The sequence below is a fragment of the Notothenia rossii genome (genome assembly GCF_949606895.1).
Source record: "Notothenia rossii genome assembly, chromosome: 4".
NCBI classification, from domain to species: Eukaryota; Metazoa; Chordata; class Actinopteri; order Perciformes; family Nototheniidae; genus Notothenia; species Notothenia rossii.
In genome coordinates, this window is record NC_136902.1 from 88,902,507 (window position 1) to 88,921,308 (window position 18,802).

The window sequence follows — 18,802 nt, forward strand, 5'->3', positions numbered from 1 at the left end:
TAGTGTGTTATAAAGGTTTTTGTGCATGTAAATCAGGGGTGTCAGACTCAAATACACAGTGGGCCAAAATAAAAAAATGGGTACTAGTCGAGGGCCGGACTGGTTCAATGTTTATTGCAGAACTTATTGAAATGAACTTATTGCACATATTAAACCTGGAACTAACAAAGCTTAAATGATTGCCTATAAAAACAACATTAAACATTAAATAATCAGTTGCATTCATTTCTTATGGCTCTATCTGCAGCTTGAGTCATTTCTTTTGATTACATTTTCCCACAGGCCAACAACAGCTACAACAAAACTATTTCCCTCAAAGAGAAACCAAACATGCCCTGTTGTCGTGAGAGACAAAGTGCAGAAGGAAACATCCATTAAACTCAGTGTGCTGCTCTGTGATGCTAGTTCAGATACTTGGCATCTCATCTTGGGTGTAAGGTCATCAATGTTTGGGCTCAGGCTCTGAGCTGAGGAGACCCTCAGGGTGGAGTGAAGGTGTGCGTGCAATATACCGGCGGGCCAGATCTAATAGGAATTAGAAATTATCCTGCCGGCCGAAATTAAATCCACCAAGGGCCTGATTTGGCCCCCGGGCCTTGAGTTTGACACATGTGATGTAAATGATCTGCAAAGGTTAAAAAATAATGAGTTTTTTTAACATTAAAGCATGGAAACATGTCACAGTAGAGGAATGATATACAAATATAAACCTGAAAATGAGCATGATATGTCCTCTTTAAGCTATCTTGAGAAATTCGTTTTGAAATGGCGTTCCTGTGAGGCTTTTGAACAACACCAGAGTTCCTCTTCTCTAAAATCTATCCAACACATTCTGGGTTTATTCACGGCATTATCTTTCCAGAAACTTCACCCCCCAAAAAAAGAGAAGTGTTGCTTAGGATTTTTCTAACAGAAACTAAACAAGCTCTTTGAAGCACCTCATCTAACCGGGTGCAACACATCTGCAGTTGGTCTTCACTTGGCTTCAGCTCCGATACTCGGCACACTTTCTGCCTCGCTCTCACTCTTCGTCTCACTTTTTCTGCCCCTCGCCTGTTGCCGTGGTAACCAGTAGAGGGGGAGATTGAAGAGAGAGAGAGGGAGGCAAGATGAGAGGGATGGAAACGAAGTAGGGTGGGTGGGGGGGGGGGATTGTGTTGGGTTTCTGGGTAAAGTAACCACTCTTCTTACTCCTTATCTTCGAATCTCTCCATAATCTGACGCTCCTTATCGATTCCTGGCCAATTATTCCCGTCCTTCTGCCTCCTCTTCCTCATTATATTCCCACAGTTTGTTTTCTTCTCCTTTGTCCACACATCGTCTGCTTTTCTAATCCACCTTGTGCCCATCTACATCTCAATGAAAAACATCAAGGATTAAAACTGCCTCTCAACAAGTGTGTACTTTTTTTCATACATTTGCCTCAATAAGCCCCAAAACTCATCTTCATCTCTGCCCACGGATCCACACACAACTCCCACATTACCTCTACTTTAAACACCTGATCCTGAATGTGAACAGCGTTGAAGTTTTTATTAAAAGAGGCTGACGTTAAACAAGCTCTTGGATAATATGAAGGGAGCCGCAGTGAGACATTTAAATTACCCTCAAAGTTGAATAATGCAGACCGATGGAGCAGCAACACCATTGTGTGTGTGTGTGTGTGTGTGTGTGTGTGTGTGTGTGTGTGTGTGTGTGTGTGTGTGTGTGTGTGTGTGTGTGTGTGTGTGTGTGTGTGTGTGTGTGTGTGTGTGTGTGTGTGTGTGTGTGTGTGTGTGTGTGTGTGTGTGTGTGTGTGTGTGTGTGTGTGTGTGTTTGCGGAGAAGGCAGACTGGCAGAAGCATACTATGATTATATTTCACATCACTCTACACATTTAATTTTAAATAATTAACTTCACGCCTGCAACGAGAGCTTTTGATATGACAAACACCCACTCAGTGTCAGATAGTGAGAGGAAGACAGAGAAAGAAAGAAAGACGGCAGGTCGGGAGGGACAATTGCTGGAGGAGAAGAGGCGCTATGGACTTGTGTTGGCATAATGTTTTTGCATAATTACCACCGCCTGTGTGATAACATATTAGTCAAAGGCAGCAACAAACACAGTCTGCTGGGAGAGAAATGTGATATTACGTGATAATATATGTCTGCCATGTTTGAAGTATATCTATACAACAAAGGGCTGAGCTGATGGTTGGTTCATTTCTCTGAATTGATATAACTTTAAATCTACAAATGGGGAGAAAATGTTAAAAATACATTCAAATTTGGTGTTTCTTCTTACAATTACCAAATACCAAACACAAAGGACAATCAGATTTGAAAAAGCTGCAGCCAGCTTTATTTAAAACTCCACATTTGTATCATTGACTTTTCTGTTGTTTGGTCAATAAATGATTCAACTAATCAATGTGTGAGTCTGCAGAGACAAGAGCCTGCATTAAATGTTCTTTGACGTGGTTTTTTACATTTTAGTGGGAAGCCACAAAGAGGCCCTATTATGCTTTTTGGGGTTTTCCCTTCCTTGTTATATGGGGTGAAGTCTGCGAGCTGGTTCAGGCAGACAACTCAAGCACTTATGCTGCCTTCATACATAACGCCCCATGCCACTCTACAACCAACCAAACAGAGTCTCCTTAATATGCCGCTCTTTTTAACCTGCTAGATATTTCTCTATGCTTTGATTGCTGCTGCTATTGCTGCCCCACGTCGCTGCTGCTCGTCTGCCCCACCACCGCCCCAGCTTCCACCTGTAGGCTCGGGGGTTAGTTATTTAATCATCACTCATTGTGCTATGTATATCTGTGGAGTGATGAGGCCCGAGTCTAGACGCCAAACTTAACTATATGCTGCTTATAATAAACATGTTAAAGAAACACGTGAGTTGTCTGACTGAAATAGGTTTTTGTTCATGTACAGTAAATGGTATGCAACGTATAACATCCGTGTGTTATATTATTGGCTAAATCTCCAACACATTGTACTTGATAGACAAAGGGGCGGGACATCTCTAAGCAGCCGACCAATCACAACAGAGCCGGCCAGCTAACCAATCAGAGCAGACTGGGCTCTGGTTTCAGACAGAGGGTGAAAAGAGGTGCTGCAGACCAGGCAGTATGAGAACAATAAAGAGCTTTTTGAACATCAAAGCATGGAGACATGTAGAGACACTACATACTGATATACACCTGAACATCAGCAGGAGAGGACTCTTTAAAGTAGAGACACTATATACTGATATACACCTGAACATCAGCAGGAGAGGACTCTTTAAAGTAGAGACACTACACACTGATATACACCTGAACATCAGCAGGAGAGGACTCTTTAAAGTAGAGACACTACATACTGATATACACCTGAACATCAGCAGGAGAGGACTCTTTAAAGTAGAGACACTAAATACTGATATACACCTGAACATCAGCAGGAGAGGACTCTTTAAAGTAGAGACACTACACACTGATATACACCTGAACATCAGCAGGAGAGGACTCTTTAAAGTAGAGACACTACATACTGATATACACCTGAACATCAGCAGGAGAGGACTCTTTAAAGTAGAGACACTACATACTGATATACACCTGAACATCAGCAGGAGAGGACTCTTTAAAGTAGAGACACTACATACTGATATACACCTGAACATCAGCAGGAGAGGACTCTTTAAAGTAGAGACACTACATACTGATATACACCTGAACATCAGCAGGAGAGGACTCTTTAAAGTAGAGACACTACATACTGATATACACCTGAACATCAGCAGGAGAGGACTCTTTAAAGTAGAGACACTACATATTGATATACACCTGAACATCAGCAGGAGAGGACTCTTTAAAGTAGAGACACTACATACTGATACACACCTGGACATCAGCAGGAGAGGACTCTTTAAAGTAGAGATACTACATACTGATATACACCTGAACATCAGCAGGAGAGGACTCTTTAAAGTAGAGACACTAGATACTGATATACACCTGAACATCAGCAGGAGAGGACTCTTTAAAGTAGAGACACTACATATTGATATACACCTGAACATCAGCAGGAGAGGACTCTTTAAAGTAGAGACACTACATACTGATATACACCTGAACATCAGCAGGAGAGGACTCTTTAAAGTAAAGACACTACATACTGATATACACCTGAACATCAGCAGGAGAGGACTCTTTATTGAAAACTCCACATTTGAATCAATGACTTTTCTATTGATTGGTGAATACATTATTTAACAAATCAATATGTGAGTGTGGAGACAATCAGTGCATGCATTAGATGACCTTTGATGTTTTTTTTCACATTTAATTGCGAAGCCACAGGCAATTTAAATGCCTCCTGGGAGTATTTTTGCAGAGAATATAGGCTCTTGAGAGAAAACTAGGCATGTTCATGAGATATTCAGAGAAAGTGGTCATATAACCCTGGGAGTGCAAATGCAGGAAAGAAATAAGGATGCTCTAGAGATGAGAGAAAAAGCAGGTGGGGGGTTTGCTGTGTGGCGTTTGATAATCTATTCGATGGCATTAACAAAAAAAAAAAACCTAATGCAAGAATCCTCCCTTGGCCCAGCCGCAGATTACAGCGAGGGGTTTGCGTGTGGAAGCTATTATATAATTCATTCTCTGTGATGAGATTTTCCTCCATGGCTGCTGGTGCTCCTTTCGCGCTCGCTGTCCTCGGCACTGGCAGGTTTCTCGTTTAATTTAAGGCCGAGATGTCCGAGCCACTCTGAGTTTTTTTTTTTGGTGACTTGATAATCTTTTTATCCCTGTCTGGAATTAAGTCATCTTAAACAGTAATTTGATGTCTTATTTCAGTTCGTTTTAAAACAGTCTTCCCTCACTGTGTGCACTGAGTTTTGTTGCATGGTGTGCGAGCGTGCATTTTCCCATTCAGTGCGATACCATTTCTCTCTGGCATCGTGAATTCTCGGCTCACTAAGCTCCTTAATGGAGTCACCACAAGGGCAAAACACATTTTAATTTGTTGCATTTATTTCCCTCCCTCTATCTCCCTGCTCCCCTCCAGCTGATCAGAGGTGTGCACATTGGCATTAAGTATTTTATTTATTATTTATGTAGTTCCGTCTAATCCAAAAATGTATATATCCACATATAGCAATCAACTTGACAAAAATACGTCTCAGGTAATTTTGGATGACTCTTTACTTAAAGGGGACCTATCATGCAAAAGGCACTTTGTGATTATACATAAAGATGTGTCCCCGGTGCGTCGGGGAACTCACGCAGCGTCGGCAAATAAAACCTTCTCTCTTTTCCTCCGTACCCAAATCTTTTAAAAACGGCTGTTCAACGAGCGGATACTGGGTGTTTCTCAATGTCGACTAAAAGCCGCTCCAGAGCCACTATTTCAAACATACTACGTCATCGAGTGCCGCCGAAAGACTGTTCCAATGTCCAGCATACTTGGAATTCTACCGAGCCCGGCGTACTTCGTTTGTAGAAATTTGGAGGCTGCACATGTGTAGACTCTGCGGTCTTAAAATCCCCACAATGCTTTGCGCACGGACCAATTTCCCCAAACCTGTGGCGGAAAATGGAAGGCGGGGCCTCTCATATGACGCACACCTGCTCGCCTGTTCCACTCTTCCTTTTCCGAATGCCAGGAAGTATTCTTGCCTCGCTTCTGAAGCAAGATGCTCGGAAGACATGTGCTACCAAGCAAGCGTACTCGAGATTGAGAAACACCCACAGATTTCCTTCCGCTTTGACGTAATAGCAGCGGCGGACCCACAGAAAGTTGCTATCAGAAACAATGCCTGACGTGTTTTGGACGTAATCTCGTCTTTGTTTACATTAGCAAGCCTCACTAAAACACCCCGAGCTAACCTGTACTGAAGAGCATATGTGTTTAAAAAGCAGGAAATAAAAAAAGAACTCACCTTGTGATAAACCTGCAAGAGAAAAGCATTTGAGCTCCATACTGTTTCAGAAATAATCCTTGATGTGGTTTAGAACAGGATGGCGTTTTATCACAACCGAATTTAACTTTATCTCCGGTAGAATTCTGATCAGGCATTAGCTCCGCCTCCTCTCCTTTCTTTTTTTCAAGCTAAGGACCCAAAATCCGCGTTTCTCTAACAGGGCTTCAAAAGAGGGGTATGAGCAGTATGAGGCATGGCTACAATGGGTGATCTGTTTGGTATTTTGAAAAAAAAACTTCACTGACATGTTTTGCATAGGTATGGCCCTACAATATATTTTTCAAATAAAGCATGATAGGTCCACTTTAAACAAAAGGTATCAGTACAAACACATATTTTCAAAGGTCCAAAAACTATATTGCTCCGTGTTTCTTTTGTCTTTTTAACTTCTCATTACCAGCAGCTGCAGTCGGCTATAACGTCAACGGCTAGTTTAAATAAAATATATAATAATACTAATAACAAAGAATTACAATGTTCTAATATATATATTATACACACATAATATATAAAATTATACATTTTAACATAGGGAGGTTGTGGCTCAGTGGATAGTGTGATGGACTTCGAATCAGTGGGTAGGAAGTTCGAATCCCACTGCAGTCAGCATGTCGTTGTGTCCCTGGGAAAAAAACTTCACCCCTCATGTGGGGATTGTCCACAGTACTGAATGTATGTATAAGTTGCTTTGGATAAAAGCATCTAATGACATGTAATGTAACATATCGCTCCTACAATTTATTTTGGAGGCCATCACTGATAACCTGCTATTTTGACGAGAGGTACATGTGAGATAGACTCTGTAAAGGATTACCTCCTAACCTTCGACTCCACATCTGTGCCAGGCAAGACTGACAGAGCCTCTGTGTGAGTGGTAGATTACAGACACATGCCATCTCATGACTATCTGCCTATATTGTGTTCTTCATCCTGGTTCCATTACAAGGTCACAATAATGTCGACATAAGCAGATCTTCTAATTTATTTATTGAATCGATACTGCGCACAAAGTGAATCAAATGTGTTGAAACAGCCCGAGGTAAATTCAAGTGACAGCTACTCTCCTGTTGATTTGATCCAATAAATCCAAACTTATCTTGAGGGATGGTTGCAGGTGAAATGGAGGATAGAGGTTATAGTGGGATTGGAAATGAAAAGCCTGTCCACTGAGTAGATAGTGTATGAGGAATGTCTCTATAAAAGTCCATCGATCTTGCAGGAAACGTGACACTTAAACTGATGTTTGAAGTTTGTCAGATTGCTAAATCATATTTACAATCAAACTCTACATCATGTAACACAGTCGTGATCCAGTCACAATAAATATAGAGTTTAATACTGCAACATAATGCACATTCTACCTTATTTACTGTTAAAGGTGATGTGATTTTATGTGTGACTTTGAGATCCGTGTTACTACCCTTACGTATTTGGCACTGACTACTTTTAAATACAAGAAATGGTTATCTTTCACTTATTTCAAAAAACACAATACTCTAAGCCAGGGGTGTCAAAGGGCCGGTTGCAATTTTAAGACGATATAAATATACATATATAATATATATTAAATAATGTATTATATTATATTATTGGCTCTGTATTGGATTATTATCAGTCCTGGTAATAACTTCATAAATAACTACGTCTGAAAGCAGAAGTCTAGCGCAGATAATTGAAAGCAAATATTCAACAATTACATCAAAACTTTTGAAAGAACATCCATAACATTAATCTGTTTGCAACTTATATATATTAATATTCCAACTACTTGTAGACTATTCTGCACAATTTCTATTATATTATATTTTATTTACTTGCACAATTGTATCTGCTTTATTGTGTTGCACTGTTGGAGGAGCCTATGACCTAAGAATTTCATAACTACACTGTATACAATTGTATTGTATATTATATTCTTTGCAAGCTCTTGCGGGCCACATAAAATGAAGTCGCGGGTCGGATTTGGCCCCGGGCCTTGAGTTTGACACCCTTGCTCTAAGCTATTTACATTGCGTAAATTAATAATCCACTAATATAACTGTTAATGAGCAGCTGAGCATATTCAAGTTAAAGAGGCCCTATCATGCTCATTCTCAGGTTCATATCAGTGTCTCTACTTTAAAGAGTCCTCTCCTGCTGATGTTCAGGTGTATATCAGTATGTGGTGTCTCTACTTTAAAGAGTCCTCTCCTGCTGATGTTCAGGTGTATATCAGTATGTAGTGTCTCTACTTTAAAGAGTCCTCTCCTGCTGATGTTCAGGTGTATATCAGTATGTAGTGTCTCTACTTTAAAGAGTCCTCTCCTGCTGATGTTCAGGTGTATATCAGTATGTAGTGTCTCTACTTTAAAGAGTCCTCTCCTGCTGATGTTCAGGTGTATATCAGTATGTAGTGTCTCTACTTTAAAGAGTCCTCTCCTGCTGATGTTCAGGTGTATCTCAGTATGTAGTCTCTCTACTTTAAAGAGTCCTCTCCTGCTGATGTTCAGGTGTATATCAGTATTTAGTGTCTCTACTTTAAAGAGTCCTCTCCTGCTGATGTTCAGGTGTATATCAGTATGTAGTGTCTCTACTTTAAAGAGTCCTCTCCTGCTGAAGCTCTTTATGTTTCTCATACTGCCTGTGCTGCAGCACCTCTTTTCACCCTCTGTCTGAAACCAGAGCCCAGTCTGCTCTGATTGGTTAGCTGGCTGGCTCTGTTGTGATTAGACAACGACTTAGAGATTTCCCGCCCCTTAGCCTATCACGTACAATGTGTTGGAGCACTAGCCAATAGAAGCGCAAGTGTTACTTAGTGATTTGACTATGTTCCCGAGGTAAACAAAGGAGTCGAGGTATTAGCTTTGCCGAACACAAACCTATATGACATTCTGCAGGAAAGTTAAATCACAAAAGGCATAATAGGGCCGCTCCAGATGAACCACTTTATCCAGGTCACTCTGCAGCCTTGTTCCAGACTTTAGTCACAGATTACACAGCACAGGCTCGCACACTGAGCAGAAGGCAAAAAGCTTGCAGTCTAAAGTGCTCGCATTGTGTCAGATATGAAACATAAATGAGGGATGAGAAAAGTAAGAAAAAGAACAACAAGAGGGATGTTTGCCAAAAAACGGAACAGAGGGGAAACCTGTCGTCCACCCTCTGTGTGTGTAGCATCACGAAGCATAGGTGTGTACATACATGCCAAGTCAGTGCAATTAAGCTTTGTTGACACACACACACACACACACACACACACACACACACACACACACACACACACACACACACACACACACACACACACACACACACACACACACACACACACACACACACACACACACACACACACACACACACACACACACACACACACACACACACACACACACACACACACACACACACACACACACACACAAACAAACTGTGTGTTGATAACTAGCTGTGAGTTATGAGCTCTGACGTCCCGTCGAGGCTCCGCTCTCAGCCGTTCTTCTTCTGCAATGTTTACTCTGGCTGAGAGAGGAGATTTGGGGCACTCTTCTTCTCTGGTTCTTATCAGGAGAAGCAGTGACTTACAGTTTCTGTGTCATGGTGAGCCCCTCCTGCATTATTAGTTCTCCCTTTCGTCCCTTTTCTCTAGCTCGGCACACTCTTTTTTTTTCAAGTGAAGCAGTTCAGAGTCCTTCATGAAGCCCCCTGCTGTGATTTCAATTTCAGATCCTTCCTCTCAGCCATCATTCTGGCTCGAGCCTTCTTTCTATTTCCTACTTTAGCTTTTTCTTCTGTCGCTTCAAATGAAGGTGTCATTGGGTTTGCTTTTTAAAACCATGGGATATTATTACATTGCAATATGTCTATTTATAATCTTTTGAAAACTGATTCTCCCTTCATTTACATCCTTTCCCTGCTCTCTTATCGTTCCTTCCTTTGTCACTGTATCCTTCCACCGAGCACGTACAATTCCTAGGAAGGATATCTGAGGACATCTCATCCTTCCTGACACAGTAAATCATCGTGCCTCTCTGACGATTAACCCCATGTATCTCTCTTCCTCTCTAGGATCCTGCTCACTGTAGTGGTGATCTTCCGTATCCTGATCGTGGCCATCGTTGGAGAGACCGTGTACGAGGACGAGCAGGCCATGTTCGTCTGCAACACCCTGCAACCCGGCTGCAACCAGGCCTGCTACGACAAGGCCTTCCCCATCTCACACATCCGATACTGGGTCTTCCAGATCATCCTGGTGTGCACGCCCAGCCTCTGCTTCATCACCTACTCCGTCCACCAGTCGGCCAAGCAGAAAGAACGGCGCTACTCCTTCCTCTACCCCATCATGGAGAGGGACTACGGGGGAAGGGACGGCACTCGTAAGCTCCGCAACATCAACGGTATCCTCGTTCAACATGGCGGTGATGGAGGAGGAGGAAAGGAGGAACCGGACTGCCTGGAAGTGAAGGAGATCCCCAACGCGCCACGAGGCCTCACCCACTCCAAGAGCTCCAAGGTGCGCCGGCAAGAAGGCATCTCCCGCTTCTACATCATCCAGGTGGTGTTCAGAAACGCGCTGGAGATCGGCTTCTTGGTGGGTCAGTACTTCCTCTACGGCTTCAGTGTGCACGGGCTTTTCGAGTGTGACCGCTACCCGTGTCTGAAGGAGGTGGAGTGCTACGTGTCGCGCCCCACGGAGAAAACGGTGTTCCTGGTGTTCATGTTCGCGGTGAGCGGCATCTGCGTGGTGCTCAACCTGGCCGAGCTCAACCACCTGGGCTGGCGTAAGATTAAAGCCGCCATCCGAGGCGTTCAGGCCCGCAGGAAGTCCATCTGCGAGATCAGGAAGAAGGACATGGCCCACCTGTCCCAGCCGCCAAACCTCGGACGCACCCAGTCCAGCGAATCAGCTTACGTCTGATGATGAAGACAAGAAAAAAGGTTTGAGGAGGAGGGGGAGGAGGAGGAGGAGGAGAGGGGGGGGGTGAATGTGCAAGGGAGGGAATTCATTATGATTTTAATTTGATGAAGACGGCACTGAGGTGACCCCTCCTGAAGGAAACAGAATGTAAAAATAACCAAACCTCCGTCGTTGAGGGTCGAGAAGGAGGAAGGAAAAAGATCTGTTTAGCAAATGAACGTGACGAACATACGTTGGTCTCATGGGGAAGATATCCCAACTGCCATTTTCTACTTTTTGTCTTTTAAATAAAAAACTAATTACCCTCTCCTCTGCCCCGTTTTTCTTTTTAAAGTGGGGGAATGAAATCCTCAAGGGGCTTGAGACGAGGAGACGAGGGTTAAGGAAAGGAGAAGAGATGAGAGGCTGTTTTTGTATTCTTCGGGGACACTTGGAAGATGACGGCGGTGTTTGATGCATCCCATGGTGCTTTCCTTCTGGACTGTGTCCGCCTCGATGCTCGGGTAACGGGAGGATGAGCAGCCAACATCGTTAAAAGAGGAACGGAAGAACTGTCTCGAGAGCGACGTTTGTGAGATGGAGAGAAGGACGGTGGGTCACATCGCTCCGGGAAAACATATATGATATCCCCGAAGGTCTTTTTGTTTTCCTAGACTGAAGCCAGGAGAGAGAGATCTGCGTCTGATCAGTGTCGCCTCGGTTGGAACATTGTCACGAGCTAAAGCCAAGACTGACGATGTTTATGTTTTGTCTCTTGGCAAAAGATGATTTTAACACAAACACATCAAGTATCATAAACACTTCTTTTTTTTTTTCTTTCTCCCCCGATCCCTCGCCTCTCCGTGCTCCGCTGGTTGGCAGCCATATGGACCCCCAGGGGCTTCTGGTGACAGTAACGACTCTTGCTGCTCTGCTTCTGCGTAAACTTGGGCGGGGGAACTAATGAACGTGTAAACTCGCATCTCTCCCAAAGCTCAAAACAAACTTCCAGCATTCCAGTGTGCTGAGAGACGGAGGAGAGGAGAGAGGGAACGAGAGGAGAGGGAAGAGAGGACATCACTTTATTACAGATTTTATAAAAAAATATATCACCATGAATTCTTTTCTTCTTTGTTTTTTCAAAAAAAGCGATGGTGCCATCCTTGAGATATTTAATTATTGTTGATACAGTTACATAGAGTATATCATGGTAATATTATTTATCCATTTAGAGTATATCCAAATAGATTTATGTATCTTTGCGTGCGGGGTTGGTTGGGACGTGCAATTGTTTTTTTTTCACGTGTAAATTGTCTGTCTTTTTTTTCATTTTTGTTTAAATATTTCTCACTGAAGGAACTGATTAACGATGAAGGCCTACAGAGCAGGAGGAGTCTGTGCAGCTGATTTTTTTTAATATGTGCAACTTCATTGTTTCTTGATTGCATTCAAAATGTAAAACAATGCATGTGGAGGCGTTCCCTAATCCCTGCCGAGAGTCAGCTGCACAGCTAACGCCTGCGAGCCGTTTGAAAAAGGCATGTTTACATGACGTGATGTTTCTTGAATGATCAAGCTGTGTAGTAACTCTACTAGGGGACAGTTGTGTTTTTCTTTCCTTTGCATTTTTCTTTCCTGACTGGATTTCAGCATGCATGCCTTGTTAGAGAAAAAGAACGTCAAGATGAAAAAAAGTGTGTTGCACCTTGAATAACGCGGACCGGCTGGAGAGTGGCAGACTGAAGGAACTAATGTTTGAACTCATACACTGATGCATCATTTAAGATCGTTTAGCGCAGGCCTGTGAAACCAGACGTAGGGACGATTCACAGCACTACATACGGTGTCTTTCAAAAGAAGATTGAACTCGAGTTAACATATTCTCAGCCTTTACATTTTAAATCAGTTTATCTTCAATCCTGTGTTTACATACTGTGACATTCTTCAAAATCAGCTAACTCAAAGAACATCTTGAACCCGACACGTTGTAGCAGATCAGCAAAGTTGCTTCTAGTGTTAAGAATCTTCTTTACCGCTGCCCATTGAATGGCCTTATGTAGCTTGACACTGTAGGAGCCTAACACTGCCACATTCAGGGGTTTAAAGGCCCCTCCCCTATGCACTAATGCACAAGCAGATAAACACATCAGCAGACCTAACTGTAGCTTCAGTATTTCGTTTCTTTCCTATTCAATTTCCACTAAATTTCGTAATGTCAAAACCTTTCTAATTGAATATATGTTGTATCCACCTTCCCTTAACTTGCCTTACCTGCTTGTGCTTTGTTTAGCGATTTCCCACAATGCCTTTGGACAATTCCTCTGTCATTATGCTGGCGGTAAACAAAGGGGAAATTAGATAGTTAACTAGATTACTAAAATGCACGCTATTGCAAATGTTTACTTTAGTTTATTTTTGTTGTTTCTACAACTCAAATCCACGTATATAAATGGACAAAATAACCTTTTTACTTTTTCAAATAATAATGACAAACCAAAGCAAATGCATACCAACCTAAAAAGATGTTATTTTTAAGAGGAAAAGTTTGTATCGTAGAACAGCATCGTAGCTACTCTGGAATTACCTTAACACGACACCAGCTAATGCTTCAAAACCCTAAGCACCTTTACACTGAGTGTCAGTAGTAATTGATGCAACACCAACAGCTGAAGCAGAAGAAATCCCCCCTCTGACTCTGTTTCCCCTTTCACTCCCCCTGTCATAATCTCAGTGATTCTTACAGGTGATTATCCCCAGACTTAGGCTCCCATGAGGATCTCTGAGGAGCTCAAATGGATGCAGTCTACTGTAAGCACGGGTAGGGGGGGGATGCTGAGAGGCCACGCCAGAATGCCTAATAATAGAGTTTGAGTCATGGCTTCCCTCAGTAACAGAGCTGGTGCTCCTAGCGAAGGCTTAAACGCTGACCTTGAGCTCACCAAGCTGATGTCCTGAACTAAACGTGGCTCCTGCAGGTCGGTCACTACTCTACACGTCTAATCTGCACAGAGCGAGTCAGATAAGATAAATTAAAGTTCCCATGTCATGCTTTTCTGGTTATTACCCGTCCCCTTGTGTGTTATCAAGGTTTTTCTGCATGTAAACGGTCTGCAGAGTCACAAACCCTCAAAGTACACCCTGTAGCGAGTAAAACTCTAACACAGAGAAGACCTGTCTATGCTGCCCCAGAACGCCTCGTTGGACATTTCTCTTTTTCCCTTGTTTACTTCTTGGGTATGGTGACGTATTTCGGGAATAGTGTTTGGACCAATCCGCGGACTTCCTCACACACACACAAACTCGGCGGGATGCTGCAAGGCTCGCTACTGCGAGGAGCGGGATGCTGTGAGCTGGCTCACTGGTGTGGGGTCTGCGAGACAGCGAGACACCGCGGAACTCAGCCTGGGCTCACACACAAACTCCCAGCCAGGCTGCGGGTGTGTGTGTGTTTCAGGCTGGGTTCCGCTGTGTCTCGCTGTCTCGCAGACGGCCACTGGGCTCACAGGGAGGGGGGGGGGCAGGAGCTCCAACAAGCCATTTAGGACAGAGAGTGAATACACATACTATACAGAGATGCTGTATGAGAAACCAATGTGAGTTTGGAAAATTGCACAATATAAATCTATTCTAGTAGACCTCAACAATGGAATTATGATCAGTAGAAATGGCCATGACATGGGACCTTTAAGATGGACCTTCATTAGCACATGCCGGACATTCATTCATTCTAGCAAAAAAAGCACCTCTGAATGTGAGGAGAGCAGTTTGAATTCACGAACAATAGTTAATGTTGTGCCACGATAGAGAGGGGCAGTGATGACGTATTTGAATCCAAAGTTAGCATAGCAAGGGCTCCCTCTGCAAAAAGGAATGGGATTTTTCTATTGGATTTTGAAATATTGCCAAAAAGAACAAGACGTTCAGGAGGTTTTTTACCAAACCCAGAGTTATCTTCTTCTCCCCAAAGAAAACATTATCAATAAAGCAGTTTCACGTTTTTAGGGCAAATTAGCTAAAGGCTAACATTCGCTCAGCTTGTTTCTTTGATAAATTAAGATCCAGTCGTCCGTTGACTCAAATCTTCCATCAGATTTTAAAAGTGTATTTTAAAAATGTGACTTAAAGTTTGATAAAAAAGTATGTTTAAGACAACTACTGGCAGACAATCACAGCTCTACATTTCTCTCAACAAGGATACGACACCATTTAGATCAGGGGTGTCAAACTCAAATACACTGTGGGCCAAAATTAAAAAATGGGTACTAGTGGAGGGCCGGACTGGTTCAATGGTTATTGCAGAACTTATTGAAATGAACTCATTGCACATATTAAACCTGGAACTAACAAAGCTTCAATGATTGCCTATAAAAACAACTTTAAACATTAAATAATCAGTTGATTCATTTCTTATGGCTCTATCTGCAGCTTTTCCAGAGTCATTTCTTATGATTACATTTTCCCACAGGCCAACAACAGCTTCAACAAAACTATTTCCCTCAAAGAGAAACCAAACATGCTCTGTTGGATATTGAGGTGGGCTGAAGATAGGAAGGTTGTGAGTTAAAATCCCACCAGGAACACCACCACTAGTGTGCCCTTGAGTAAGGCACCCAGCCCTTAGTTACTCAAGGGAGAATGTCCCTGTTATCGGTAATTGTCAGTCGCTTTGGATAAAAGTGTCAGCTAAAAAAAAAAAATGTAATTGTCGTGAGAGAGAAAGTGCAGAAGGAATCATCCATTAAACTCAGTGTGCTGCTCTGTGATGCTAGCTCAGATACTTGGCATCTCGTCTTGGGGGCAAGGTCATCAATGTTTGGGCTCAGGCTCTGAGCTGAGGAGACCCTCAGGATGGAGTGAAGGTGTGCGTGCAATATACCGGAGGGCCAGATCTAATAGAAATGAGAAATTATCCTGCGGGCCGAAATTAAATCCACCAAGGGCCTGATTTGGCCCCCGGGCCTCGAGTTTGACACATGTGCTTTAAGGCAACTAAACTAAACACACGTGATCAACGCTTATCTTAATACAGGATTTCTCTAGGTTTGAAAATTGCTGCAAACATGTGGGATAATGTAGATACACAAATGAACAGAATATATAACACACAGTCTGCGTATTTCAACTTCCTCCTCTTGGATTCTGTTGTTATGTCTGGTTTCATTCAGGTCAGAAACCCTGACGAACTCAACATGAAGGTGCAGAGGAACATAAATGTGTCCTGGTTTTCTTCTGTTTACATTCATACGTTCACTAAATGCTCCGGCCGTCACACAGTCAGCGAGTTCACACACTTTCACACACTCTCACACACTCTCACACACTCTCACACACTCTCCAAGCCGTTCTTCTTCCAACAGTCCACTTCTCTCCACGGTCTGCTTTTTCTATATTTGTCAATGTGAAATGAATTATGCAACTTTTATTTCTTTCATCATAATTTGCTTATCTCTCTTTTTCACTTGTGGATTCATTTTTGTTGTCTGTTGCTCTTTTTTGTGCAGTGACATATCAAAAAAAAGATGTTTTTATTGCAATGTAAAGGAACAAACTGTTTTCAAAAAAAAAAACAAGGGTAGAATGTTGAAAATGTAATATCAGAACAATATGTGATACTTCCTCCCTTGCCAAAGTGATATGCAACATTTGGTTGATTTTCAAAGATTTGTTTGCATGTGTAACGGCTATAAGCATGTTTCTATGTTTTCTTCAGCAGAATCTTTAAAGAAAGACATTTTTAAAGTCCAATACGAAGCTTTTAAAGCCAGTTGTGTATATTAATAACCCAGTTCTTAAGATGGTACAGAACCAGGCACACGATACCAACTCAGTTATGTTTAAACTTCTTATTACAGTCTCCCAAAAGATTTTGAAAGAACCACTACACAACGCAGACTCCTCTACTTTAAGAGATTTGCACATGAATATATACCTTTTTAATTTGTTGTACAAGAGGATGCATAAGCCAATCAGTCAAGTGATCTACTGTTAAACACAGGGTACGCAGGAATACAAGCAAACGCCAGAACATTCCAGGGTTTAGTCCCCAGCACAATGTGTAGTTAACCTCCAATTTACAGTTAGATAGGATTAAATCCTCAGTGAAGCTCCTTGTGAGGAACAGTACTGCCGCCAGACTCAGGAAAGAATCTTTTACTACAATATTTTCTAGTAAAAATGCTGTTTCTGCATTTAAAAATGGTATTCCAACATGTCAGCATACTTTCCATTGACCATCTTACCCTGTACTGTGAAGCCCACCCAAGAAAATGGTCTACCTGTTGGTGCTATTGAGGTCCTTACCAAAAACATGAATTCAGAAACGTTCCCTCGTCCTCAGCACACTACTGCCCCACATATGTCATGTAGCCATTCAGGTCTCCTTAAACAAAAACAAAAAAGCTGTTACTCTTGACTGTTACTGAAAGAAAATGGGGTTTAAAATGTCCGCTAATTCACTCTCATTAAACTCCAAGCTAACTTTTTGTAGCAAATGATTGGATTCCTCAGGAAAGCAGCATGTAATTAAACTGCTTCAATCATTAACGGATCATTGAACGACCGCATTACTCCTAATATACTGCCGTTAAATTACGTTATAGGGCTTTGGAGTGCCCCTCTTAAACCTTCAAGGGTTCCTTACTTTATATATAAACGTAAAAGCCATAACTTGTGCATTTGTTTGAAAGACTAATGTGCACTTGTAGTCAATTATGCCATCAAAATTAGACAGTGTGTTTTTACTGTGTTAAATTAAATGAGGACTCCTTTATACAGATTCAATGTTTGAAATAAAATGCTTCGCCCCTTTCAAACCCCCCGTCTGGAACTGGTGCGCCGCACTCTAGATTAAAAACCATTGCAGGGTTCAGAGAACGACCTCTCAACCTCTCAGTAATCTGTCATGATACCAATCGTGATTACTTCATCTAATTACGCTGAGTGGCAGATACAGGCAGAGTGGGATTTAAACCGACATCCGGATTTGACCAAACGGCCCCCCGTGCATCGCGCTCATCTCTCTTTCACCAGATCTGCAACAACCTGCTATCAGCGGGGTCGTTGGTTTGAGATTACGACCAGAAAATAGCTTCTGGCTAAAACGTGTCCAAATGGTTAGATTATGACATGAGGGGAGTGGGGGAGCAACGTCAAGTTTAGCCAATATTTGGCATCATAGTTGTTATCAACGTAAGGGATCAAATTCAGAATCAGAAAGGGAGAAAAACACAATTCTCACCCCTAGAAACGTGTCATTCTTCAGCGTCTACTGATGTAAAAGCACGGACTGAAAACAGAAACACACTCACGCTTTGTAAACCTTTCATCTAAAAATAAGAAATTTCCGATTGCAGATTTTATGGTGTACCTGACGGACCCTTGCTGAAGGTTCACTGTATATTTCTGACTGGTGTTCTGTATGTAAAGACTGAATAAAACCTTGAATGTTACATCAAGCCTGAACTGGCCCTGTGCCTGCTGATTTATGACCTGTGTGTGCGTGTGCGTGTGCGTGTGCGTGTGTGTGTGCGTGTGTGTGTGTGTGTGTGTGTGTGTGTGTGTGTGTAAACATCTTCTTAAGCCCTTTTCGTACAGGACTAACACTTGTGTGGCATTTGAACAAGATAAGGGAAGTCGTTTTGTTTTTACCGTCATCATCACCCAGATTACAAAAATGCGACTGGGTCTACATAAATATTGAATCTGCAAGTCCAAATAAGTCAACAACAGTACAATACTTGAGTACTTGTACTGTCCACCACTGAATGTATGATTATGTGTATTTAATTCTATATTATTATATTCTCGATCGGTAAGAAATTATACAGAATAAAATAAAGAAATGCCAAAAAAGTACGACCCCAAATCAAATGTTTCTAAATATTTATATATATATATATATATATATATATATGATCACATGCAAATAAGTTATATAAAGGCAATGAGTGTGTGTGTGTGTGTGTGTGTGT

General features: G+C 42.1%; 1 protein-coding gene across 3 annotated transcripts in view; it reads left to right on the top strand.

Annotated features, from left to right (window-relative positions):
• gjd1b (gap junction protein delta 1b) overlaps positions 1-18,293 on the top strand; it is a 46,074-nt gene extending 27,781 nt beyond the window's left edge. For all 3 annotated transcript variants that reach the window (XM_079679643.1, XM_079679644.1, XM_079679645.1), the window contains exons 2-3: positions 10,004-10,873; positions 11,188-18,293. In XM_079679643.1, coding sequence (XP_079535769.1) covers positions 10,004-10,853 — 850 coding nt within the window. In that variant the 3' untranslated portion in view covers positions 10,854-10,873; positions 11,188-18,293. The remainder of the gene's footprint in view (positions 1-10,003; positions 10,874-11,187) is intronic.
• Positions 18,294-18,802: the final 509 nt, after the last annotated feature.